At 48.4% G+C, this 27,500-nt stretch overlaps 3 protein-coding genes across 3 annotated transcripts; 2 read left to right on the forward strand and 1 right to left on the reverse strand.

Annotated features, from left to right (window-relative positions):
* Positions 1 to 2,934: 2,934 nt before the first annotated feature.
* On the reverse strand, positions 2,935 to 5,202 carry N7447_010767 (Hsp70 family protein; the record flags this gene model as incomplete). The annotated part of the gene is made up of 4 exons (XM_057235029.1): positions 2,935 to 4,724; positions 4,853 to 4,918; positions 4,986 to 5,106; positions 5,176 to 5,202. 4 exons carry the CDS (start codon positions 5,200 to 5,202, stop codon positions 2,935 to 2,937), a joined length of 2,004 nt encoding a protein of 667 aa, XP_057081249.1.
* Positions 5,203 to 6,568: 1,366 nt separating this feature from the next.
* N7447_010768 (uncharacterized protein) lies at positions 6,569 to 9,036 on the forward strand (the record flags this gene model as incomplete). Its single annotated transcript, XM_057235030.1, has 5 exons — positions 6,569 to 6,588; positions 6,638 to 6,706; positions 6,773 to 7,246; positions 7,302 to 8,903; positions 8,952 to 9,036. 5 exons carry the CDS (start codon positions 6,569 to 6,571, stop codon positions 9,034 to 9,036), a joined length of 2,250 nt encoding a protein of 749 aa, XP_057081250.1.
* A 1,604-nt stretch (positions 9,037 to 10,640) lies between these two features.
* On the forward strand, positions 10,641 to 14,784 carry N7447_010769 (uncharacterized protein; the record flags this gene model as incomplete). Its single annotated transcript, XM_057235031.1, has 5 exons — positions 10,641 to 10,870; positions 10,926 to 13,455; positions 13,517 to 13,805; positions 13,868 to 14,055; positions 14,104 to 14,784. 5 exons carry the CDS (start codon positions 10,641 to 10,643, stop codon positions 14,782 to 14,784), a joined length of 3,918 nt encoding a protein of 1,305 aa, XP_057081251.1.
* Positions 14,785 to 27,500: the final 12,716 nt, after the last annotated feature.

The raw sequence follows: 27,500 nt of genomic DNA on the forward strand, positions 1-27,500 counted from the left end.
AAATTGAAAGTCACTTGACATCTTCAGGGGAACTCTGAACATGACAAGTCTAAAAATTCTGACTGCAGTCACCCAGCGTCATTGGTCCAAGGCTTTTCAAAGTAATATAAGTAATGGATACGGAGTAATTCATGTTTCAATAATTCTTTTCAATTTAGCTTCCCCGGAGAAAGTAGGAATAACCTTGGAACATACCTTATTATAGTAATTCGTTTATGTTTCTATACACCCTAAAACAACCTTGGAAAGCTAAACTCGATAGTTAGAGCCTCGAACCAGAGCCTCCGTAATTGAATACTTCCTAGCTAACCATCCAATAATAAGCAACAGATCTACTTTGTACTCTCCGCGCTCATCCTGGAGATCATTATGTAATACATGTTCCTGAGAAGTTCCATGGTAGCCATAGAAGCGGGAAGAATCACATTGGATCTTGAAATGTTCCATGTACCTGGTATGGACACCATTCTTGTTTACTCTCCACATATTATTGTCTGGTGGCATCAATCTATTTGATTTGTTATGTATCTCTCCCAAACCTACAATAAATTACTCCGTATAGCTAGGTAACATCTCAGATTAGAAATCAAGGAAAAGTCAACCCACATATTTAGTGCCTGTAGCCATAATATGGGTCTTGGATGGATTTTTTGCTCAAGTGACTTGGGTATTTCCTCAGAGGTATGGTTATGGGTCTGCAGCAACGCCCTGGAGGGCTTAGCTTGTAAAAGCAATGGCAAAAAGGGAAAAGCCCTGGAGAAAGGAAGGGGAAAAAAAAACCACACATGTCAACAGAGTGGGGACATGGAAATAATCATGCGTACTAGGGGCACGCCAAGGCAGATGGTCTCACACAAGAAGTGATCGACGAATGGGTGAGATTCGAAAATTTTCTACAGAATACTTGGACCGGGATTTAATTTAAGAGTCATCTTACACTTCAGATGCTGATGTACAATATCCAATCTATTACCGTTACCGGTAGTGGCAGTCATAGTTACAAATTTAGTATAGTACGGACCACACATCTCCCTTTCCCCGTGTCTATTTCAAATGTTCTGCATTGAACTCCCCAAAGCCTACATAATCTTATTAGAAATTGTATTTATTTACTCCGTACAAACATCGTCATTGCAAAAGACCCACTTTGGCAGCCCAACTGCTGTGTACAACTATGATTTGCTGCTGGACTGCACCGCTGCAGAGAAGCCTGCACAGTTGCTTCGCTCTGTCACTCGGCTCGAGTCCAGATTGGCCTGATGGCAGACGTTGCTTTTCTCGAGTTCTTGTTTTAATGTACGGCCAAATCTTGTTTTCTCCCCGGCTCCTATGAAGATGTAATATATCAAGGGTAATTTTAAGATTAAGCATTGTTGAAATCAAGGGGACACAAGGGACACAATAGAAGCTTGCAGAAACCTACATATTACCTAGATTAATATATTTTGTGCCTGGCTACTCCCTTATACCCCCTCTCATACCTCCTTCAACTCTAGCCCCTCTCGACCAAATTCTCCTATCATTCACTAGTGACTAGTCTTGATCCTTTGTGGATAATGCAAGGATGAGGAGACTACAGTGTCGATTGGTCCAACCAAACAGACTGCAGTTCAAACCTTGTACGTTGGTAGCAAAGTGGAGGTGCAGACACCTGATTTAAATTAATAGAGATTGAAAGCCATACAGTTTCAGGTGACTAGCTCAACGTATGTTCTGGCGGGACTAAGGGTCAAAACCGGTGCGCCAGTTGGGAGCTTCTAGCCTATCATCGTTGTCGTTACTCCAGATATTTGACTTTGCGGTGGATATAATGCTGAGAGTCCAATAATATACTTGTTATTAAACGCGTTAAAATGCACTTTGTACTCCGTATTTCGGGTAATAATAGCCACTGCTACCACTGCCTATCCCGTCGTAATAATGGTTAACGTAGCCAGTATTACTTTCATTGGTTGTTATATCCCTGGTTATGCGTAGAAGAGGCGCCTGTACGTTTGATGCTTTTTTTACCGCCTTTTATATATCTATATATATTTCTAGCTGTAACACGGAGAAGAGAAAGACGTCCGAAAAGACATACAAAGAAGGCTTCGTAGTATTATGTCAAATATAACGGCCCATATATCACCTGTAGCTAGATATATCGGATTTTTAGAGTCCTACATCGTCAAGGGCAGATGCCGCATAAGCGGGCGAATGGATATTCTGGACTATCATGATTACCAACGCCATATTGCCATGCCATATGCAGAGTGTGGGTGGGTGGCAACGGCTTACATGCTGCAAAGCGAGAAAGCGTATCATATTACAGTTGATTTGAGCATTGTGTTGTTTGCCTCTGTGCCTATGAAGTCTGGATTGGCCGGTTTCAAATGCCGATTACATGGATGTACATGTCGAGTTGGAAATGATAGGCCGGAAGCAACTACGGCTGCATCCGTGAGCCAGCAAATTCCAATTGCCCATGTCACTTACATATGCACACATGCACAGTGATACAACTAAATCCCACAGTTGGAAGTTGGAAGAAAATAATTGTAAAGCGAGAGGAGAATTGTTCGATTTCTATTGTCACATGCCCATGAAAGCCAAAGCCTACCACATCCTTTTTTGTGGCCCCCTGCCGTAATGTCATTAGATACAATTGTAGACAATCCCGGCATGATCACTTCCAGGCAATTAACCCGAATAGTGGCACGAGGGCAGAAGAGAAAAGAATATAGGATCATACATGGGTGTGGTAGTTAAACACCGATACACCGGAAAACGCAAAGGGGTAAAAAAGGACCTTGAAAGTATGTGTACAAGTAAATGCGAGGAAAGGAGATGCAAAATCAGGGAGTCTCTGAACACAAAGGAAAAAAAAAAAGGAAATTGATGGAAAAATACAGGAACCATTTACGGTTCAGGTGTGGCAGTTAGAAGGGAAAGCATTTACTGCTTGTTCTCACCCTGCTGCTCACCACCCTGCTGCTGCTGCTGCTGCTGCTCGTTGTTGGCCTTGTGCATCTTGTCGAACAGGGTCAAGCTGGCAGTCTGGAGATCGTCGACCTTCTCCTTGAGCTCCTCAGCAGTGGTGGTGCTCTCGCCAGACTGGCTCTTGACAACGAACTCACGGAGAGTAGCGATCTTCTCCTTGATAGTCTCGGCCTCAGCCTTGTCAAGACGGTCCTCGAAGTCCTTGAGGGCCTTCTCAGTGTCGTTCAGGACGCTGTCGGCACGGTTGGCAGCCTCAATGGCGGCCTTGCGCTCCTTATCAGTCTCAGCGTACTTCTCGGACTCCTCAACCATGGACTGGATCTCGGCATCGGAAAGACCGGAGCCGGAGGCAATGGTGATAGACTGATCCTTGTTGGTGGACTTGTCCTTGGCGTTGACGTGGACGATAGAGTCAGCGTCAATGTCGAAGGTAACCTCGATCTGGGGAACACCGCGGTGAGCGGGGGGAATACCAACGAGCTGGAAGTTGCCCAGCATCTTGTTGTCACGGACGAGCTCACGCTCACCCTGGTAGACCTTGATCTCGACAGCGGTCTGCATATCAGCAGCGGTGGAGAAGGTCTGGGACTTCTTGGTGGGGATGGTAGTGTTACGGTTGATTAGACGGGTGAAGACACCGCCGAGGGTCTCGATACCGAGGGAAAGAGGAGTGACATCGAGCAGGAGGACGTCAGTGACCTCACCAGCCAGGACGGCACCCTGAATGGCGGCACCGATGGCGACAGCCTCGTCAGGGTTGACGGACTTGGAGGGCTCACGGCCGAAGATGGACTTGACGGACTCAGTGACCTTGGGCATACGGGTCATACCACCGACGAGGATGATGTCCTGGATGTCGCCAGACTGGAGGTTGGCATCCTTCAGGGCCTTGCGGACGGGCTCAGTGGTGCGGGAGATAAGGGGGTCAACCAGAGCCTCGAGCTGAGAGCGAGTCATCTTCTGGGTGATGTGCAAGGCTCCGCTGGCGCCAGCAGTGATGAAGGGAAGGCTGATCTCAGTCTGGAGAGAAGAGGACAGCTCAATCTTGGCCTTCTCGGCGGCCTCACGAATACGCTGGATGGCCATACGGTCACCGGTAAGGTCGACACCGGTCTCCTTCTTGAACTCGGCAACGATGTTGCGGACGAGGTGAATATCGAAATCCTCACCACCAAGGTGAGTATCACCGTTGGTGGACTTGACCTCGAAGACGCCCTTCTGGATCTCAAGGACGGAGATATCGAAGGTACCACCACCGAGATCGTAGACAGCGACGACACGGTCAGCCTCCTTCTCCATACCGTAGGCAAGAGCAGCAGCGGTAGGCTCGTTCACGACACGGAGAACGTTCAGGCCGGCAATCTGACCAGCATCCTTGGTAGCCTGACGCTGAGAGTCGTTGAAGTAGGCGGGCACGGTAACAACGGCGTTCTTAACGGGCTTGCCGAGGTAGGCCTCGGCGGTCTCCTTCATCTTGTTGAGGACGAAGCCACCAACCTGGGAAGGAGAGTACTTCTGGCCACGGGCCTCAACCCAGGCGTCACCGTTGGTGTGCTGGACGATCTTGTAGGGAACCTCCTTAATGTCACGCTGAACCTCGACATCGGTGTACTTGCGACCGATCAGACGCTTGGTAGCGAACAGAGTGTTCTCGGGGTTGACAACGGCCTGACGCTTAGCGGCAATACCAACCAAGCGCTCGCCATCCTGGGCGAAACCGATAACAGAGGGGGTAGTGCGAGCACCTGTTAAAAGATCGAGTTAATTTCCGATTCCATTGAAGCCCATCAGACCGTGGGTGAAAGTCTTCTGAATTCGAACTCTGCAGCTCTGATCACTTGTCCGCAGGAGTTGAAATTTTCTAGAAACGTACCTTCGGCGTTCTCAATAATCTTAGCGGCCTTGCCCTCCATAACAGCGACGGCAGAGTTGGTGGTACCTATAATGAATCATGTTAGGATATTGTCGGGATTAAAAGTTGATTTCCATATCGCGTCAGTACTTACCGAGATCAATACCGATGACCTGGCCCTTTACCTTCTCCTCACCACCCTCTGTGGAGTTCCATCTCCGGAATGAGGCAGGGAGTCTGGAGGCAGGAGTGCGAGCGAAAGCAGCGCGCGGGAGCTGTGAAACACTTTGAGTCAGTGACGTGCGACGCGTAGATTTTTCTTTCGGGAAGAAGGTAAAGCTTACTGCGCGAGTAATTGTGCGAGGAAGCATTGTGATAAATTAATTAATAAAAGAGAAAAAAGAGACACTCCAACGACTCAATCGTGAAGTTAAAAAGGACAGAAGAAGGGGTTGAAGAGATGGAGATGGAGAGATGGAATCGAAAAGAAGGGGAAAAGGAAATAGAAATTGCACGGAGAGCTTCGGCCCGTCGAACTTGGTAGAATCACGGGATCTAACCAATCAGAACGGGAGTTCCAAGGTTGCCTTTCAACAGCCTCCTAGGTAACCGAACTCACCGCCTTGTTGCCATACAGCTATACATAACATATGGGATATATTGACAAATACTGAGATGTATTGAGATATGTTGAGATAAATTGAGACATATAAGCGAGTTCAAACTGTATATTTCATACAATATTGTCAGTAATAAGGTGGCAGTTCAATGGCATATCATTCCGATGTGGCAAAAGACTCACAACCTTAGCTCCGAGCTACTCCCGAGGTCCATATATACGATCTGGTGTTATCAAATGTTATACTTGGGAAAAGTCAATTTTTTACGGCCTAAATTAAGCACTAAGAGCCTAAAGAAATATCTCAAAAAAATATTACATCCAAGGAAATACCTGAGAGGACTTCTAAAAAGACTACCTAAAAGACTTAGCAAGGCCACATAAGCGGTCAACTATTCTTGCATGTTATAATTATATTAACACCATGCAAAAGAGCTGTCGCAATAAGCATTTCTTCCTTATAGCAGTTGCGACGATTGTGTATCTCTAGTGGGTGAACCAGCCATACTCTCAACGTGTCGTGTGACCTGGTCGGCAAACTCCCCTTCGCCGTTGATTTGGCTGAACCTGAGACAAGATTGAGAACAGAGCTAAAGACCGCCTGGATCTAGATGGTCAATGACAATCCATGTAGTTTGGAGGGGAAAAACAATGCCTAGTCTAGATCGTTGGGACTGAGAACTTGACCGGGGCCCTTGGACTAGGGCTTGGCAAGAGCGAATATCACACTCCGTATGGGTATATAAAATCCAGATTTAATCTAAAAAAAACCCCCCAACATCTATAAACAGTGTAGTGCATCATCATGAATGATCAAGGCCGGTTCCGGATTGACACTCAAACCGCATTCGTTGGAATTTGCAGTTCCCCGGCTTTTTGTCCCATGACTTACGTCATCCATAAAAAGCGCCCCCGGGCCAGTTTGACTCTGAACTGCAGAGAGACAGAGAGAGAGAGAGAGAAAGAGCACAGACTATTCAAAGGGGGTTTTTTTCAAGAACAAAAAGAGAAAAAGTGATCCTAACTGTCAAGTTGCCATACTCCAACGGGGAGCCCCCGTTTCTCTCTTCAAACTTCCCCGCTCAAACAATGTCATCTCTGGCTTAGCTCTATCCACCATGACCTCGGATTCGAATCTGTGAGTCTGATGTAGCCTACTATCGGAAATAGCTCTAATATGGTCTTAGATGTCGCCCAACCGAGGCTCTCATCCTCCCGACCAAGCGACGCTTCTTCCCGTTCAAGATCCCCAACTTGTTCGTTGATCAACCCACTTATCTTCCTTATCTTCCGTGCGCAACCTAACCTAAGCTCTGTTTTAGTCACACACAGCTTCGCAACTACATTAGTACTGCTGATCCCGATCGCATTTATGTCGTCGTCGAGAGAATCGTGTATTCAATACACATATCGGCACAAAAGCGCGAAAGTGTAGCTGTGATCCCATTTGAGCCGCGCTGTCTGGTCGCTGGACATGGTTGGATCGTAGTGGGGGGCCCTGAAAATGGCGAATGTGCTTTCATTCACATCGGTGATTGTGGGATGCAAGTCCATGACGATGCGCCTTTCCAGGCCGATGTGGATAGTGCGCTCCCGCTCGATCTTGACCCACCGTCAATCATGACTTCGCCGGGCGATTTCAATGGCGAGTCTGCGTCAACCCGCTATCGAAGCAGCAGATTATCTCCCGAAGTAGAGCTGCACAGATTTGGTGGAAGCATTGTCAATTCAGTGGCCATTCACCGTTTCTATGGTGGCAGCGAGGAGTTGGCGGATGAAGATATCGTGGTTCTGAGGTACGCGCATGTCGGAAAATTGGTATACGCTGACCATGCTAACTCATATGAATAGCAATAACGATCGGACAGTCACGGTGTATTCTCTGACTCGCGCGAAAGTCTTGAAGGTCCTTCATCATCCGACTTGTATGAACTATGCGGCAGTTTCCCCGGATTCTAAACTGCTCACGGCCGTAGGGGATGAGAATCACGCCTACTTTTATGAAATAACTCGTGACTTGGAATCTTCTGGGACGACTGAATCTGGACAGAAGCTCACGGGGTGGGAATGGGAGCTTATCAATCGCCTGGAGATGAACATTGGCCTGCGGGCGGATGATGCGTGCTGCTTCACTGTCGCTTTTTCGCCATCCAGTCGCTTGTGCGCCATCGGATCCCAATCTGGAATAATTACGGTTATCGACGTCGAGTCCATCTACAGGAACGTTGACGACTCGGACGACGACTCCGCTATTCTTTGTCAATTCCCGACGTCAAGATCATGCGCCGAGGGTGGTGCGGTTCGTTGTATGATATTTTCGCCCGAGCCATGGGACCTTCTCGTATGGTTGGAGGGCCACGGCAGAGCCGGTGTGGCCGACGTTCGCCAACATTTTCTGCGCAGGCAAACCCTCCATTTAGATTCGAATGATCCGCAATTGCAGGAAGTGTACACGGACCTTTCAACAGAGAACTTCGAACGACAACCCGTGGGCGATGGTCTTTTGGAGACGACGCCACGAGCGCGACTCGACAACGAGGATTTCCCGACTGAACGGAACGGAGAGCAAACGGAGCGGTCGTCTCTGCGCGAGTCTTTGATTCAAGATCTTACCGAGAGAGAAAGGTTGATTATGGAGTTTTTGAACACGGCACGCTGGACATCGCGACTGGAAGAAGGACTTACTGAACGACCAGAGCGCCCAGCCAGGGCAAGCCTTCAACCTCAACCAGTGGCTCGACCGCAAAATCACGGTTCCACAGAAGGTGCCACTCGCACTCATCGTCCTACTTCGCCCCTGCATCGCTACGATTCTTCTGATGTCTCCCGAGATAGCCATCTGGGCCGCACTCTATCCAATCCAAGACGACAGAGCTCCGTGGTGGTATCTCAAGGGAGTCAGCCTTCGGAAGCCACGCCCTCTCATCATGATCGTCAATCGGACATCACCCTCAGTTATTCGACCTCGCATTCAGAGCTTACACCCCACAGGTCAGAAATTATCTCTCGGGCGGGTGCCGATCCTGAAGCGACCAACAACGAAACTAGCATATCAAATGAGCCGACTGGACCTTCTAATCCAAATCTAGACATCCATGGCCTGAACCACCGATCCCAGCAATCAAGCTCCATTCCCCGGCGCGTCGAACGACCACAAACCGGAGCGGAAAGAAGATATGATAACTCTCGCCTCACCACATATGAAATTCGTGCCAATGTTGCTGCTGAGAGGCTTCGGCATCAGCGCCAGATTGCTAATGAGGTACACAATCGCTCTTTCGAAAGGGAACAACGGCATCGCCAACAGCTTCTCGGATTTGAGCAGACACATTCTCCCCGCTGGATCAGGAACATAATCAATGATCTCCCTGATCGAAATTCAATGCATGGCCCCGGCGCTGAGGAGCCAGATTCCACTGCTGGAGTTGGCTGGGGCGCCGATGGACGCACATTGTGAGTGTATAATACAATCATTTTGCGGAATTAGACTAACATTTACAGGTACATCGCCACACTAGAGGGGATTTTTGAATTCCCACTGAACATTCATGATCGGAAAACATTCCCTACCTTCTCTTGCCGTTAACGTTCTATCCCTCGAGTTACGGGGAATTTTCTATCTAGTGTCATCCTGTCTCATTCTTTTTCTTAGTCATTTTCTTTTGCTTCTGGTCATGCAAATCCTACGAATGTCCGAAATCTCTCTGGACAAAGGACATACTGCTAAACAAGGATGGTATACAGTCTTGACTTTGCAAAAAAAAAAAGGACTCATTGGCCCATCCTTGTTATGACCCGTTCTTGTCGTGCTAACAAAGCCAATATTTTTCTCATTTGGAGTCGTTATCACATACCCTTCTGGCGCTTAGGGGCGTACATCATCTTATCTCGATTCCATTTGTCTTTTTATATGCTATATCCACAATTCTTTGTATGACTGATTGAAGTATAAAAAGTAAAGTTACATATTTTCTTTCTGCTAATACAATCTTGTCTGAATTGAAAAAAATGAAAAATAAAAAATAACCAGTAGACAAATATTAATTAAACAAGCAATGTCATAGCATGCCATGTTCGATGTCATGCGTGTTCTGCTCAACTCCATGTATAACATCGTGATATACTAGTTGTTGCTCTGGAAATTGATGGAAGAGAAGGTGATTCTATGTGTGTCTGCGGCAGCTACATGGTAACATCGCAGCCCAATTCAGAGGTGTCGAAATGAGAGAAATCGCACCCTTGTGATCCATCAAGGTGGTTGAGTAGACTTGTAATTCATGCGAACCCAGTATTTTGACGACATCTTTATACACAGCAATGTAAAGAGCTGTTTGAATTTAACGGCCTATCGATATGAGATATGATGACTTCGAGAACTATCTACGGTAGGTATGAACATACGTATGTCTTCTAGCAAGCCTAGCCTGGACTACTGCAATCACATATAAGAGGCTATATGCTCAATCACAATGCCTAAACAATGCCAAGTATGGAGATGGGGTACAATTAACGTCGATCGTTCGATAAAACGTCCTAAAGGACAATCTGCACATGCACTACTATGCCGTCCGTCTCAGATAGCCAGTGGTGTTTAATAATGTATCACCATGGGATCTCAGATTAGTATACTTATATATACACACACGAGAATAAAACATACATGCAACTTCCTAAATCTGGCTAGCATTGAAACTTGTTTTTCTCTATGACATTGGGCTACCCGTCACTTGGCCGTGATAAATTAGGGTTGTTTTGGTTGGCAAACTGCGGTCCAAGTGACGGGTAACCAAAGTCCAGACATCCACAAGTTCTGGTTATTTAAGATAAATGTAAATCAAAATCAGCGTATACAGATGTAGATGTATGGATTGTAGCCCTAGCATAACCCCACACCGACGTCATGGATACTGCCGGTCCATACCGCCCTTAGTGTCTTTCAGCGAAGTTTACCAAGCAGCCCTGTTGCTACAAATCTTGCCTGAAACCACTTCGAAACACTCCGCTAAACTTACTTGAAAGGTCGGTTCTATCCGTCCAACTTCTTTTTCTCACCTCAAGGACCAATTCCTTCCGATTTTCCGTCAGGACTTGAAATCGATACACTTATCGGTGTGGGGTTCGGCTACTGCCGAGTCAAACATCGACATAATTTCACTCGCCGGTTGACTCTCCGATACATTCCTTAACACCATGGCGGACTCGCTCGATTCCCCAATGAAGAAGTTAGACCTAGAAGGCGAACAGTTCGACCCCGCAGCCTTCGATGCTCGCCTCGCAGACGAAGAGAATGGAAAGATCGAGAACTTCCAACCTCGGAAGCAAGCTCCTCAGAGTGCCCAAGAGTTACTAACAGAGCTCGAAAATGAGTTTCTGACCCCATCAGACCAATTCAGCACGAAATGGTTGAATTCTCTTCAAAAGTAAGTACCAGTATTTTGTTTTCGTTTACGGGGCAGCTTTTAACAGCTTTCGCAGACGATGGGACGTTTCGACAGACTATGCAGACCTTTTCGAACTCGCCCCAACCCAGACGCGGACGGTGACTCGGTTCACACGAGAGGGACTGGAAGGACGAGTTACTGGATACCAGGAAGTCACGGTTCCTGCTGCAAGCGCAACAGCCAAGAATTCCACATCGCTTCTCCGCCGACCTGCTGGTCGTGCCGACTTTGTCAGAGGTGCTGCAGGTTTCTTCCCGTTCGCTCCCGGAGGTTTGGACGCTATTGAGGCCCTGGCAGCAATGGAGGCCGATGCTCAGGTCACAGACCAATCGAGCAACGGGAAGCAATCTGGGCTCGATCGCATAATCAACTTTGGCACCGAGGGAGGTCTTCTGACAACACCCCCTGGCTTTGACAACGGTATCGATTTCGATGAAGCCAAATCCAAAGCCGCCACCGAGGGTGCGCAAGAAGTTGAAACTGCCCTTCTTCAAGAGGAGAGCGATTTGAAAGTGGACCAACCCGAGGAAACTGCGGATGTCGATACAGGAGCAAATCCCGAGCTTGATGATGTCAGCGACGACGAAGATGAAGAAGACATTGACGCTTTGCTACCAGTTGAGTTCCCAGCATTGGAACCGCGTAGCCAGTTGCTCGCCGGTGTTCACAAGCAGAAAGGTAGAGAATGGGCCCACGTTGTGGATGTCAACAAGGATATCCCGAACTTCAATGAGTTGGTTCCAGATATGGCCAGAGAGTGGCCTTTCGAGCTCGACACGTTCCAGAAGGAGGCTGTTTACCACCTTGAGAATGGCGATTCGGTGTTTGTTGCGGCCCATACCTCGGCAGGAAAGACAGTCGTGGCCGAATATGCAATCGCCTTGGCTGCTAAACACATGACCAAAGCGATTTACACGTCTCCCATAAAAGCGCTGAGTAACCAGAAATACCGTGATTTCAGAACCGAATTCGACGATGTCGGTATCCTGACCGGTGATGTTCAAATCAATCCGGAAGCCAGCTGTCTCATTATGACCACTGAGATCTTGCGAAGTATGCTGTACCGAGGCGCTGATCTCATCCGCGACGTTGAATTTGTCATTTTCGACGAGGTACATTATGTGAACGATCTTGAACGAGGAGTGGTATGGGAAGAAGTCATCATTATGCTTCCAGAGCATGTCACATTGATTCTTCTATCCGCCACTGTGCCCAATACCCGAGAATTTGCATCCTGGGTCGGTCGTACAAAGAAGAAGGACATTTATGTCATTTCAACTCATAAACGACCTGTCCCCCTGGAGCACTATCTCTGGGCCGGGAAGAGCAAGCACAAGATCGTCGACTCGAACAAAAGATTCCTCGAGAGCGGCTGGAAGGAAGCAGATGATATTCTATCCGGCAAAGATAAGGCCAAAGCCAAGAAGGAGGCTGAAGCTCAGGCGCAGTCGGCGCAAGCTAGAGCACCCGTCCCTCAGGGCCGGGGACGCGGCCAGCCAGCGAATAACAGAGGTGGTCGCGGGGGCCCACAGCGCGGCGGTCCACAGCGTGGAGGTCCGCAACGAGGTCGAGGACAGAGCGGCGGACAGTACGCCAACCGAGGAACAGGCAACATTGCTCGCACAGGCCGTGGCGGTGGTCGTACAAGTGCGGCACAAGACAAAAACACCTGGGTGCATCTTGTTTCGCATCTTCGCCAAGAAGACTTGCTGCCGGGATGTGTTTTCGTCTTTTCTAAGAAGCGATGCGAGGAGAACGCGGATTCGCTGTCAAATCAAGACTTCAGCAATGCCAGCGAGAAGAGTTTGACACACATGTTCATTGAGAAGTCACTCACCCGATTGAAGCCTGAGGACCGCACGCTACCGCAAATTCTTCGCCTGCGCGAGCTACTAAGCAGAGGCATCGCTGTACACCATGGCGGTCTCCTGCCCATCATGAAGGAAGTTGTTGAGATTCTCTTCGCTAGATCTCTGGTCAAGGTTCTGTTCGCCACAGAAACATTCGCGATGGGTCTGAATCTTCCCACCCGAACTGTGGTATTCTCCGGGTTCCGTAAGCACGATGGCAAAAACTTCCGTGATCTCCTGCCCGGCGAGTATACGCAAATGGCCGGACGGGCTGGTCGTAGAGGTCTTGACACGGTAGGATACGTTATCGTGACGAACAGCGGAAAAGATGAGGCCCCATCTGCTGCCTCGCTGAAACAGATGATTCTTGGAGACCCCACAAAGCTTAGGTCTCAATTCCGTCTCACATACAATATGATACTGAATCTGTTGCGCGTGGAAGCCCTGAAGATTGAGGAAATGATCAAGCGGAGTTTCAGTGAAAATGCAACACAAGCTCTCTTACCGGAACACGAGAAGCAAGTGCAGGTGTCTGAGGCAAGTCTTGCGAAAATCAAACGGACACCATGTGAGATCTGTGACCTGGATTTGATGACCTGTCATGACGCCGCTATGGAGTATCGAAAACTCACAGCTGAGTTCCACACCGAACTGCTATCATCGCCTGTCGGCAAACGTCTTTTCACAATGAAGAGGTTGGTTGTGTACCGCAAGGTGAGTTCACATGTTCCATTGTGATAATATGTGTTCGGTAAAATGCTAACGTGGAAAATAGGATGGTCTCCGTACTGCTGGTGTTATTACTCGCGATGGAGTTTCCGCGGGAGTTGTCGGGGCCGTACCCTGTGTCCAAGTGCTCGAGATCGGAACCTTGAGTAGCAAACGACACCCCACCGATATTCTTCCATTCTTGCCTCTGTTCCGACCCTACTTCCAATCACTCCCCACTCGCGTTGATGACATGAGCCTCCGCGTATGCAAGATCCCATTATCCGATCTCGAGTGTGTGACAAACACCCAGGTTAAGATCACAAAACCAATGTGGTATCTGAACATCAAAAAAGGTAAGAGGATATTTGCTTCTTTTTGTGTATTTGGTTATCAAAAATGACTAATTGAGAAACAGAATCCGTCAAATGGGCAGAAACAGAACTGTGCCAATTCACCAACTCTTGGATTGATACTGCCTGGGACGAAATTGACTGGCAGCGTATCAAAGAGATGGATATCCGCGATATTCTCGACAAACGACAGGTTCAGGCAGAGATTGCTCAGTCATGCCACTGTCTACAATGCCCTGATTTCGTAAACCACGTGAGTATTTTATTTCTATTATCTTAACCCTGTACTAATTTCTAATAGTTTGAGATGCAACACGACGAGTGGCAAGTTAAAGAAAATATCTCGGAGCTGAAGCAACTGATGTCCGACCAAAACCTTCAACTCCTTCCGGATTACGAGCAGCGCATTCACGTACTAAGGGAGCTCGGCTTTGTTGACGAGCACTCTCGTGTACAACTGAAGGGCAAGGTGGCATGCGAGATTCACTCCGCCGACGAGCTCGTGCTGACCGAATTGGTCCTCGAGAACGTTCTTGCTGAATATGAACCGGAGGAGATTGTTGCACTCCTCTCTGCATTTGTTTTCCAGGAGAAGACAGAAAGCACACCCACCCTCACTCCTCGTCTGGAGAAGGGCCAGAAGGAGATCATTCGTATCGCCGAGAAAGTGAATGATTTCCAGATCTTGCACCAAGTTATTCAGTCTAGTGAAGATTCCAACGACTTCGCCAGCAAGCCACGCTTTGGTCTCGCCGAAGTTGTTTATGAATGGGCTAAGGGAATGTCTTTCAATCGCATTACGGACCTCACGGACGTGATGGAGGGTACTATTGTTCGGGTGATCACCCGGCTGGACGAGACTTGTCGCGAAGTGAAGAATGCGGCTAAACTGGTCGGTGACCCAACTCTTTACACTAAGATGCAGCAAGCTCAGGAGTTGATCAAGCGCGATGTCATCTTTGCGGCCTCTCTTTACATGTGAAGATACTCAATCCTTAGGGGTATGGTTTAATACCTGGGCCCCTATTGGGTAGTCATGAACCTCTCCACTAGATGGAGGATTCACCATGTATGTAAATCAAGACGAAGAAATGAACTTGAAACTATCAAATTTCTATTAAAATCAATATTCATCCATAATCTTTTATAGAACGCAATAAATCAACAAGTCCATAGTCCATAGTTCCTAGAAAATCCGTGTGTGCGGCCTCTGATTAGCTGCGGGGCGACCGCCTCCCGAGAAGTCGGAAAATCGAAAAAAATCCCCCTCCTCTTTGAAGAACACACCTTTTCTCCCCTTCTCTTCAAGATCCACACGATCTCTTTAGGACATTCACGTCCTTTCAATCATTGACTCTTTCGCCTCGCCCCTCTTCCATCGGCGCTGGTCCGCGTCTCCCACGGGGTTCTCAGTTTATTTGGAGATTTTTTGACTTTCTGGTGTTTGGGGGATTGTTGCGCGATGGATGTCACAGCCCTCCGAGACCGCATTCAGTCTACTCTAGATGCGAATGCGGATATTCGCCGACAAGCGGAGCTTGATTTGAAATATGTACGTGCTGAATCGACTGGCGGGGCACCGAACGTCAGGCTCACACGTGGTTGATATATCTAGGCCGAGACGCAACCCGGATTTATCAATGGACTTTTGGATATCCTGCAGGGCGAGCAGAATAATGCAGTCCAGCTCTCTGGTAAGTTTTGCGGTGTCCGTATTAGATTGCGAAAGACCTTTTGTCACTTACTAACCCCGCTCTTTCTTATAGCTGGTGTTTACCTGAAGAACCGTATTACCCGTGGATGGGCCCCCGTGGAAGATAGTCCCCAGCGTACGCCAATTCCCGAAGCCGAGAAGCCTGCTTTCAGGGAGCGACTTATCCCTGCCCTGGCCTCGACACCTCCCAATGTCCGCAATCAACTGGTTCCTCTCCTCCAGAAGATTCTCCAAAACGACTTCCCCGAGCAGTGGCCCGGATTTTTGGATCTTACTTTGCAGCTTCTCAGCACCAATGACGCAAGTACGGTCTATGCGGGTCTGCAGTGCCTTTTGGCAGTCTGCCGAGTCTACAGGTTCAAGGCCGGCGAGAAGAGAGAGGAGTTCGATAAGATCGTGGAGCATTCATTCCCCCAGCTGCTCAGCATCGGATCGAAGCTCGTTGATGAGGAAAGTCTGGAGGCTGCGGAGATGCTCCGTATTGTGGTGAAGGCTTTCAAGCATGCAATTTACGTCTGTTATCCCGATTCTAGTCTGCGCGTGGCTAGGCCATTTATACTTACTTGTTGCGAATTTAGTTCGAGCTTTCTCCATGCCTTCAAACCCACCAGGCAACTGTGGACTGGTGTACACTATTCCTGCGCATTGTCTCGAAGACACCCCCTGCGAACTCAATGGCAGATACGAAGGAGGAGAGGGAGATGAACCACTGGTGGAAGTGCAAGAAGTGGTCATACGCCAACCTGAACCGCCTATTCATCAGATATGGCAACCCCACCACGATCACGAAATCCTCCACCCCCGACTACACACCGTACGCGAAGACCTTTATCAGCACTTTCGCCCCCGAAATTCTTAAGGGATACTTGACGGAGATTGACAAGTGGGTCTCCAAGACGCAATGGCTCAGCAACTCCGCACTCTCATATACTTTGGTCTTCATGGAGGAGTGCGTCAAGCCAAAGGCCATGTGGGACCACTTGAAGCCCCACATGGACAACCTGATCGCCCACTTCGTCTTCCCTATCTTGTGCCAGTCTGACGAGGATATTGAGCTTTTCGAAGACGATCCATCTGAGTATCTCCACCGCAAGTTGAACTTCTACGAGGAAGTGTCCGCTCCGGATGTTGCCGCCACAAACTTCTTGGTTTCCCTCACCAAGAACCGCAAGAAGCAGACCTTCTCGATTCTCACATTCGTGAATAGTGTTGTTAGCAAGTATGAGTCTGATCCGGAAGAGCAGAAGCAGCCCAGGGAGAAAGAGGGCGCTTTGAGAATGATTGGCTCCCTTGCTTCCGTCATCCTGGGCAAGAAGAGCCCGATTGCTGACCAGGTCGAATATTTCTTCGTCCGTCATGTTTTCCCCGAATTCCGCAGTCCTCACGGCTTCCTCCGTGCTCGTGCTTGCGACACCCTGGAGAAGTTCGAGCAGCTTGACTTCAAGGACCCGAACAACCTCATGGTTATCTACCGAAACATCCTCGAGTCCATGACCGATTCCGAACTTCCCGTGCGGGTTGAGGCCGCCCTTGCTCTGCAGCCCCTTATCCGTCACGATGTCATCCGTACATCGATGCAGCAGAACATCCCCCAAATTATGCAACAGCTTCTCAAGTTGGCCAATGAGGTCGACGTGGATGCTCTGGCCAACGTCATGGAGGACTTTGTTGAGGTCTTCTCTGCCGAGCTTACTCCATTCGCTGTGGCACTGAGCGAGCAGCTCCGCGATACTTACATGCGTATTGTTGGTGAGCTCCTGGAGCGCAACGCCTCCAAGGGTGGTGACGAAGATGGATACGGCGATTTCTTGGACGACAAGAGCATCACCGCTCTGGGCGTGTTGCAGACCATCGGTACCCTTATTCTCACACTTGAGAGCACCCCCGACGTGCTTCTGCACCTCGAGACCATCTTGATGCCCGTCATCAGCATCACCTTGGAGAACAAGCTCTATGGTAAGTTTTTTTTAACTCTATCAACCGTATTTCCAGCTCTAATCAGTCATTTTAGATCTCTACAACGAAATCTTCGAGATCATTGACAGCTGCACATTCGCATCCAAGACCATTTCCCCATCCATGTGGCAAGCTTTCGAGCTGATTCACAAGACCTTCAAGGCTGGTGCCGAACTGTATCTCGAAGGTAAGAAGTTCACTTCAATTCACGCGTTTTGAGTTTCTATTGACTTTTCTGCGCGCAGACATGCTCCCCGCCCTTGACAACTATGTTGCTTATGGCTCTGATATGCTGGTTCAGAACCCAGCTTACCTGGACGCTATGGTCGGTATGGTGCAGGACATCTTCTCTGACGACAAGGTTGGTGGTGTTGATCGCATTTGCGGTTGCAAGCTTGCTGAGACCCTGATGCTCAACCTTCGGGGTCACATTGACCAGTATATCCCGATGTTCATTGAGATGGCTATGCGGGTTATCGACGCCGGCGAGGCACGCACCAAGTCTTACCGCATCCACTTGATGGAGATGGTCATTAACGCCATCTACTACAACTCAGCTCTCAGTCTTCAGGTTATGGAGGCCAAGGGCTGGACCAACAAGTTCTTCAGCACTTGGTTCGCTAACATCGACAACTTCAGACGTGTGCACGACAAGAAGCTGTCAATTGCCGCAATCAGCTCGCTACTTACTTTGAAGGCTACCGATGTTCCGGTCAGTGTCCAGCAGGGATGGCCAAGACTATTGCAGGGTGTGACCAGACTCTTCCAGACCCTGCCTGCTGCTCTCAAGCGTACGTTTCCCCAACCCTCCCGTCGTGTTCCCCCAAGACTAAGAATTTATTCAGAACGTGAGGATGCTACCAAGGAATCCGACTTCACCCTCGATGATGAGGATGATGAGGACGACGAGGACAATGACTGGGATGGAGATGTTGAGTGGGACGAAAACGAGGTTGAAGCAGCTCTTGAGGAAGACGACGTCCCCGACGAGAGTGCCGCTTATCTCGACTTCCTCAACCAGGAGGCTCAAAAGTTCGGCTCCTACACCGATGATGACGATGATGACATGGACGAGGAGAGTCTTCTGGAGACCCCTCTGGACAAGGTGGAGCCATACGGCATGTTCAAGCATGTCCTGCTGAGTAAGTGGTCTCCATGAGAATATTCCCTTTATTTACGTATAACCCGCTAACCCCAATTTCAGACCTTCAGCAAGAACAGCCCCAGCTCTACGAAAGTCTGACTAAGGTTCTCGGCCCCGAAGAACAGCAGGTCATTCAAGGTGTCTTCCACGAAGCCGACGCCAAGGCCATGGTCGCCGCCGCCAACGCAGAAGCCGCCGCCGCAGCGGGCATGCAGGCCAACGGCAACTAAGAGACTATAACCGAGATGGATTGAGAAAAACAAAAACAAGCTTCGAATTTCCAATGCCTCGGACGTCTAGTCTCTATCTATTTACCCCTTCCACATTTTCCTCACGAGACCATATGCCCATTTCATGTCTTTCCCGCTTCTTTAGATCATGTCCCATCTGCTCTGTACCTCCGTGCTTCTTTCGTCATGTCTGTTTCATGCCATGCACTCGCTGATGTACTCTTAAAAGTCCTACCCGTGGACATTCTGCTCGAGGGTACTCCCCCTCTTCCCCCTTTCTAATCCTCTTCGATGCACAGATTCCCCTGAAGACACCCTTGTTTCCTCATGATATAGTACATCAGCCATGCTACGAATGTTGGATTCCAGTCCTGGAACCTGTAGTACCGTAGATACCAGCCACATAGGTAGACTCGAAACCGAATCCACAACGTTACAAGAACATTCCAAGACTATTCATGTAAGTATCCATAAAGGCACCCAACACTGGCCTCCCAGAAAGCCCCAGAAGAAACAAGAGACCTGTCATTTCAAGGGCAGTGTAGCAATATGTGATCTCGCCTCACCTATAGGATTGTTACGCCATTATTTGGTTGCTTGGTCCTGATGCTGTTTAATGACACAGGCCCCAGCTTGGGCCAATAGGAGTTGACAGAACGTGTGCAGAACGAGCGTTTTGTTCACCTATCCTGTTGGGCGAATTGTCGCCAGGGCTGTCTTATATCAAATGTCAGCACATTTGAAAACCTGATGTGGTGAGGAATGTGATATCCTTGACTTGTTAAGAGAAACTGAGTACCTCGGTACGTAATGGTCTTATACTCCAGGGCTAGTGTCTCTTAGCTTTTCAAGGGAGAAAAGAAAATACTCCGTACCCCAATTACTCCCAGTGTAGGACCGAAACCCTCACTAGTTTCACCATTACTGAGCTCCCCAATGTGTTATCAACCGTGCTCATTATTTCACCCAGTAACTAGATGACCCCGTCTCTCACCCACTCGGCCATCCAGGGGGGATTTTGGCAGACTACTTTGAACTAAGGTTAAATAGAATCCTATACCATATACATTCTAATCCAACTGCCCTTTAGGCTGTATTTCTTAGTCTACTTTGTCTTATGCTGCAGCTCTTACATACAAAACCTGTGAGATCTTTATTTGATTGGCCTCCAACATTCCCAATTGAGACTCGCGATAGGGCCAAGCAGCAAGCATTGCCGAGCAATCTAAAAATAAATAGACTGTCAAACCAATAAAGCCATAAAGCCAGTGTAATATGCTGTGGATACATCAACCACTGGTGCAAATGTCTCAGGCAGGCAATGGGGTAAAGTCGAGGGACGAGGGGGGGTTTATACCCCCGGCAGACGCACCTTCCCAGCATACGCACCTTCCTAGAATGGAAAGTTCCCTCTTATACTTTTGCGAGAGAGTCTCGAGTCCACGGGTACTCCAAAACCATGGATGGATTGATACTAGGTAGGACAGAGGGTCCCAGCATGACTCTGTCCCAGACCTCGGGTCCCTGTCCTGAGGGTAAAGATGTCACATGCAATCGTGGTAGTTTGAAGAACATGTTTCCTACAGTCTTGTTCACTATTTTAACGTCATTTTCGATTCCAAGTGTAGGAGGTAGAAGAAGATGTGAAGTCAAAACAAACGTTATGAATGACGTCATTTGTTTTAGTAACAACCCTGGAATTATCAGATCCGGATGTCGCATTCGAAGCCAACTTGAAGATCTGCATGCCAAAATATCCATGTTATGAAACTAGGCAAATTCTAGTCATTCGTGACCTAAAGTCCTTCTGATGTTCATTGCTGTGGTGCTTCGATCAATTCTCTAGTTAGATACTACACTACCGGGCAAATGGAACGATAATGCAACGGATAACAATGGACGATTGATCATGTGTAAGGGTATCCATGAGATGAAAATGACGCTAAAATTAATAGTGTCAAGCAAAGAAGTGAGGAAATAGTCTAGTACGGATAGGTCTACAGTAAGTATCTATGGCCGTATAATGGCTATACATGGCTATACAGTTAGTATAAGCAACAAAGAGTATTGTACAGGCCTTAAGCCATATATGTGTTATAGTTGAAAGTTGCAATATCCCTTGGTAGGCTTGTTCCAAGTGCCACTCCACAACGTCATCATGATGAACCCCCCTCCCCCCCAAGTGACCGGTTTAGCTGGTAACGTCAGTTGATGTCAAGAAATAAAAAGAGGTCTGTTCCTTTCTTAGATTCTACATAATACAACATTGAAATATCCTCCAACATTAAAGCTACACCAACTGAAGGTCAGTAGTATCAAGTTCGCCATACCTCATACTTCGTTTTCCCTCGTCAAGAAACCCACACTTATCCCTTTCTTTAGCCCATCAAATTTCTACAATATCTACAATGTCTGCTCCCAACCCCGGCCGCCAATCCCCCCCTCCGGAGCGCCAATCCGGCGCCCAGCAGCAAGATATCCCCGGCTCCGGCAGGACCAATGTTGGCAAACCCCCAGCACATGAGCCCTCACGGCGATCGTCGGAGGATTTCAGAGACAATGTGTTGACGAGCAACCCCGAGCACCCACTGGAGAAAATTGAGGCGGAAAAGTTTGCCAAGGGAAAACAACATTGAGACGGAATATTTCTTGCATGTACTTGGGAAGGGTCCTATTTTTAAAGTCTGGATAATGATATCATGAAGAATAAGCTCAAATAACCATCCTCGTTTTTGAACTTTGTAAAACAATAATTAAAACTCTGGAGTAAACTCAAATCTTTATTTCCATTTGCTTGGCTTATTGATTAATTATCAAAAAGGCTCGCTTGTAGCAAGAGCTCGAAAATCAGGTTATCACACAGGCAGAAAGAAAAATAAACTATGGACATGGCATGGCATCATAAGAAGGGAAAGGATAAAGCAATAGACACAAACGCCCAGCGCAAATATTCATCTCCACATTAAGTTAAGCCCTATTTTCCAAGGATTCCTCTACACCTTCTCGGAAGGTGCAGCAGCAGCCTCAGGGGCAGCCACAGTAGGGGCATCAGGGGCAGCGGCAGGAGCAGGCTCAGCGGTAGCGGCAGGCGTAGCCTCACCACTCTTGCCCTGCTTCAGATCCGCCAAACGACGAGCCTCGGCGTGGATATCGCGCACCTGCTTATCGGTCTGAACATAGAAGTCACGCAGCTTCTGGCCAGAGGGGTGCTCCAGAGCCTTCTCAAAGTAGGAGCTTAGACCGCGCCAGCCGGAGGCCGCCTTATTGGAGATCTGGTAGTTCTCATCGATGCCCTTAGCGCGCTCGGTGGCATTATACTTCTTGTCGAAGTTGGTGAGCGCTGATGTGAAACGGTTTGAGACTCCGTGCTTCTTGTCCAGCTGGATCGCCTTCATGATCGCATTGTCGCTCACCACGTACCCGTGCGCCAGGTACTCTGCGACAATACGCGATCGGGGTTTGTCTTCTTGTGCGATGTGGTGCTCTTCATCCTTGGTCTCGCTGCCGGCGCGGTTGTCTTGAGCTCCGGCTAGGTCTTCAATGTTGTGGGCTGCTTCGACATGCACGGCAGAGGTGCCTAGTTGGGTCTGGTCTAGGAGTAGGGCAGTCTTGGCAGCGCTGTTTTCAGGGTTTGGGTTAGTTTGATTTTCATGTGGGCGGGAAATGTTGAAACTGGGTGCGGGGTAGCTTACGCTTCCTTTTCAAAAGTCACAGTGGCAGACTTCTGCGCATCGGCTTCCCCAGAGACGGGAGTAATGGAGAGGGTGACAATTTTCCCACTATTCAAGTTAGTAAATTTTCAAATAAAGCACTGATTTTGACAATGTACCAGAAGCTGAAGAAGTCGCGAACCTCCTTCTCGGAGGTTGCTGACGAGATACCAGAAACATGAACAGTGGCGTGAGACATGATTATTTTAGGTAGAGGTAGAGGAGAAAGAATAATTAGAGAAATTCAAAAGTCGCACGATTTCCCAGGTGATGCGACTATTTATCTAACAAGGCCTCCTGCGCCACAAGTGACTTTATGACGTATGGCGGGGCTGTTGCACCGCCTCACGTAGCTAATTTCACTTGGGTTTCTTCCGGTTTCGTCTAGTTCGGTTTCTGTTTAATTGGACATTTTCAATGGAACTGCCTAGAAAATAGGTTCACATGTCAAAAATAGGATTTCGTTGAATGTGTTTGCCTGCAAACCTCCCAATACGAAATGTTGGGCACTGCCTCCATAGTGGCAATGCGAAGAATGATATGGGTTGGAATTGACGTTGAATCAGGCATCAATGATTCTATCCGACGATGTGGCAGAAGCATTATTTGCTGAGTCCTCCTTTTGCCTCTTTAAAGTCTGCTCCAGATCCCGCACGCGCCTCCTGAGCTGTTCGTTCTCCCGCTTCATGTATTCCACCTCCAGCCTATGATGTGTGGCCTCTTCAAACCGCGACAGCGAGTTTCCAGGTGAATGGCCCAGCTGGGTCTGTGATACCGAGTTTCGATGTGGATATACAATGCTATTGTTGTGGGAGAACGAGGATATTGACCCGATGGAGGGTCGGCGAGACGTGATGGATGGCTCGCGACTGCGAATCGTTCGCGAGTGATCTGCCGGGCGATATGGTATCTCTCGCGAGGGGGCAATTCCAGTGACACTTGCAGACTGTGGGCCCTGGTTTGAGCTGAGGCTTGAATTGGACCGGTTCCGTCGGGCGGAGTGAGACTGGTTTGAGCTGCTGAGGGTGGGCGATGCCCGTGCGCCATCTGCCTCGTTAAATGTCGAGGTGGAGGATGCTGTCGATGCCACGGATGCTGTCTGCTGGCGGAGAATAGATAGCTCGCGGGTCAATCGATTCACCTGCGGAGAGTTTTGACGCGTCAGCGGTTGAGGGGTAGATACACTTCGTCGCTCTGGACTCCCACTTACCATCGCTTCTTGCTCTTTCTCAAGCACTAGATGGAGATCCGAAGGCGTCAGCGGCTGAGGATGACGCAATGGCCCTTGTTCTGTTAGTCGGGGAGCTCAACGAAATGACGACTGCCACTGTGAACTTACCCTGGGCCGTACGTGTGATGCCATAATCCCCCGTTCCGAGTGGTGGACTTCCTGGGGGCGGGAGTGCTACAGATGTATGAGGACCATGTACTGATTGCCGGGGTGTTGAAGCCTGCGACACCATAGCGGGTGCCGCTGTTGCCGCACGAGGTCGCGACATATCAGAGTAGGAAGTAGCGCTCAAGTCGGGAGCCATGGCTATCAGGTATGTTGATATTGTTTAACGGTAAGTTTGTTTTTCCACGCCTGTAATCGGCATGTGAGTCGAGGGGACTGAACTATAAGTGTTTCAGCCTTGGGATAAGTCATATTTTGGTCTGGAATTATGCATCAAAACACCCCTTGATGCAAATTCCAGGGAGACTTTCGAAACATACCAGTTATGGAGGGGGAATCGAATACCTCCTTTCGACGGGGAAGGAAATTGAGAAAGGCAGGAAGAGAGAGAAATCTGAAAAGTTGGGCTTCTCTCTTACTGTGAGATGTTTTATCCTTTGTCGCTTTGATTGGGCCGTGCACGTAATCTGTACATCTACTGGATGTACATGTACAAGCTCTAGTGATAAAACAGCGACATTCCATGTTGTAGAATATCTACACCCTCTAGGGAAAAAGCTGGCACACTAAAAGGATTATTTGGTAGCTGTCTCATAACATAATCCATGAATCTATCTCTGTTTATCTACTTATATTGTACGAATGATGGAGATGGTACGGAGTAGACACGGTGCTCAGGCCCCTTTTGGGGGCATATTGGATGTCTCAATTGGAGCTATCCAGTAAATTGAGCAATAATAGTGTCAACTCATTGATCGGCGTCTTCAACCTCCTATAAAGCCCAAGAAACATCATATTCGATATAACATCCATGGATATCATAGATGCTCGACTGCATAGCAAAACAATAAGCTCCACTTCGGGATGATCTACATGTTACATAAGCGAACCAGTGGACGAACCTTGGAGCGAAAACAACTTCGATCTCACGATATTACTGTTGTGGCAGTGAAGTCTTCCGAGACCTGTCAGGGTCTCAGCTTGTCTCTCTAGGCATCTTAGCTTGCATAGCCCTCCAAAACCCCCACCCAATGAAACCATGGTCCGACCTAGCTCCCCTGACGCTACCCACATTCCACCAGTTGTGAAACAGCTCGCTCCTTACGTCAAGTCGCGCGAGGAAACCCTTCATATCCGCCAGGCGCTGACGTCTTATCTGCGCTCATTTATCGAATTCGACGATCAGTCAAGCGATCTTTCTCAATCCCATCTCTCCCTGTGTGCGTCGACCGATGCTGTTACCGATGTCAGACGTATCCCTACCGACCTTCCTGGGCTGAGAAAGGATTATCTGAAGGCATTGATGGCCAATGTTGCGGCACGCAAAGAGTTCGCCTTGGCGTCTGAGAATGTCGCCTCGCTAAGGCGCCAGAGGACGTCCCCGAACCGCCCATGTGATGATGATCTACAAGATCCCGGCACCGAACTTCGTGAATACCTTGCCCTTTTACGCGTTCGACGCCGCCATACCAAGCTGCAGGTGTTTCAGAATTATCTTGAGGAAATCAAAACGCGCGATGCGGGCAACTTGGACGACGTTGGCAATGACGGGGAGCAAATGCTGTTGCCGGAGGTAGATGAAGAGGCGGGACACAATGGCACCGAAACGGACTTGGATGAGCTAGTCCATAGCCTCGAGAGAGCAGTTGTCCGCGCGAGAACTCAATTGGACCGCCAAAAGCAATTGTTCGAGAAAGCCAAGGCACAGCATGATCCCCGAGCCGAGAATTCAGGTGCCAAAGCACGAGCGCTACAAAAGACCCGCGATGAGCTAGTAAAATGGGTGGAGGAACGGCTGGTTGGTCACGGGGATTCGGATGAGAGTCTGCTCCAAGAACTTCCTCCGGAGGAAATCGAGGATGCCCAGCGGGGGCTAGAGAATCGCAAGATACAGATTACGGAGCAATATGCCGCATATATTCGAGCCCGACGGGATCTCCTCGACGCCGCCTCTAGAGCTTGCCAGCCAGTTAATGTGACCCCGAAGCCTCCATCACGAACAACCAACAAAAACGAACTCGCCATGGCAGAAATACCAGCACCCAACCCAACCGACATTCTGTCATACACAAACGAGAACCTAGTCCCGCTATTTAAAAGTCAAAAGTCGCTGGCTCTCCACAAAAGCTATTTATCCGGTTTACTTTCGAAAGAAAAGTCCACGACACTCCGCGCCCTCAATCGTCTAAGCGACGAATCCCACCTACTTCCCGAATACCCCACTCCCGCCGGCCAGTCGCGCTTTAAGCATGCCGCTCCTGCTCTCGACTTGCGAAACCAGATCCAGACCTCCGATCAGACTCCGGATGAGGTTGTTGGTCTTGCCAAAGCATGGGCATTTGCCTCTAATGCTGCTGCTGCCAACGAACGAGACTTTGTTCACCAAAAGATCGCATTGGGTACTGAGGTTGCACAGGATGCCCGACAGACCCTGGCTGGTGTATGTAAAACCCTTAACCAGGATATCGATGAGGTCATTCTGGAGAATCGCTCCGCGACGGGGATGTCGAGGGGGTGGGTCTCGGATTGAGAAACAACCGAGTGGTCCTTGGTCAGGTCTGAATGGGAGAGTGGGGGTTTTAGAATAATTGTACCAAGTTGTATGTAATGTAGTAGTATTTTGACTGTATAATATACCCTGTTTATTTCAGCTCAATCCAGCTATCTTGGTAATTTGGTGTTGTAACTTGTAGCTCGTACATTGTTTTGTTCCACTTTCCAGCCGTGCAAAGATTCTCGGGGACCATCATTATACATTGCGATTCAAATCTAGAGGGATAATTGGCTCGTAAGTGGCCACATGTATCAAGCTTGTCATATTTAGTGAGTTCTGTAGGCAGTTTTTAGCATGATGATTGGACATATACGGCAACGCTAGCTAAATATATATACAACAATACGGATAACTGCATGCCGGAACTTTCTTCTAAAAAGGAATGAATCTTTAATCTCGCTGTCTTTATGAATAATACTCAACCCAAGAGACCAGAGTGTATCCCAAAATTAGTCAGTGCTATAGATGTACAAAGTACATATATATTTGACCATGACCCATGTGCTGTCCGATAAATCCTCCCTTTTCCCTGCAATCATCAAGATGCTCGTAGTTCCCACTGTATCCATCAGTTTCGATGGTAGTACAATAGTAGACGACAACACCCCCCCAATCTGCCATTTGATTTTCGGTGAATCCGCAAGTCACTGCTACCAGTTTCGGTATGCTCATCCCAGCTGTATAGGATCTGATACCAGCCTTTGTTTTAGTCCATCAGCTGGTTCATGAATCTATCAGATTGGCATTAGTTGAAAGAGTCCAGAGGCACAATTCGAGAATGATTTCCAAGGTTATAGTCTAAGATTCATGTATTCCAAGGTTGGAGATTGCCCAGGAAAGTAAAAAAGGGGAAAGCTACATGGACAGAGCCTTGTGATTGGATAATATGCTACTTATGGACCCATCTAATTAGTATGGTTGGATGGATCCATGGATGTGGCTTTTTCCCTAAAGGTTTCAAGGCTTAATGCCGCGCTTATATAAGAAAGGGCTG

The sequence above is a fragment of the Penicillium robsamsonii genome (assembly GCF_028829455.1).
Source record: "Penicillium robsamsonii strain IBT 29466 chromosome Unknown utg000007l_segment0_segment0, whole genome shotgun sequence".
Classification (NCBI taxonomy): Eukaryota; Fungi; Ascomycota; class Eurotiomycetes; order Eurotiales; family Aspergillaceae; genus Penicillium; species Penicillium robsamsonii.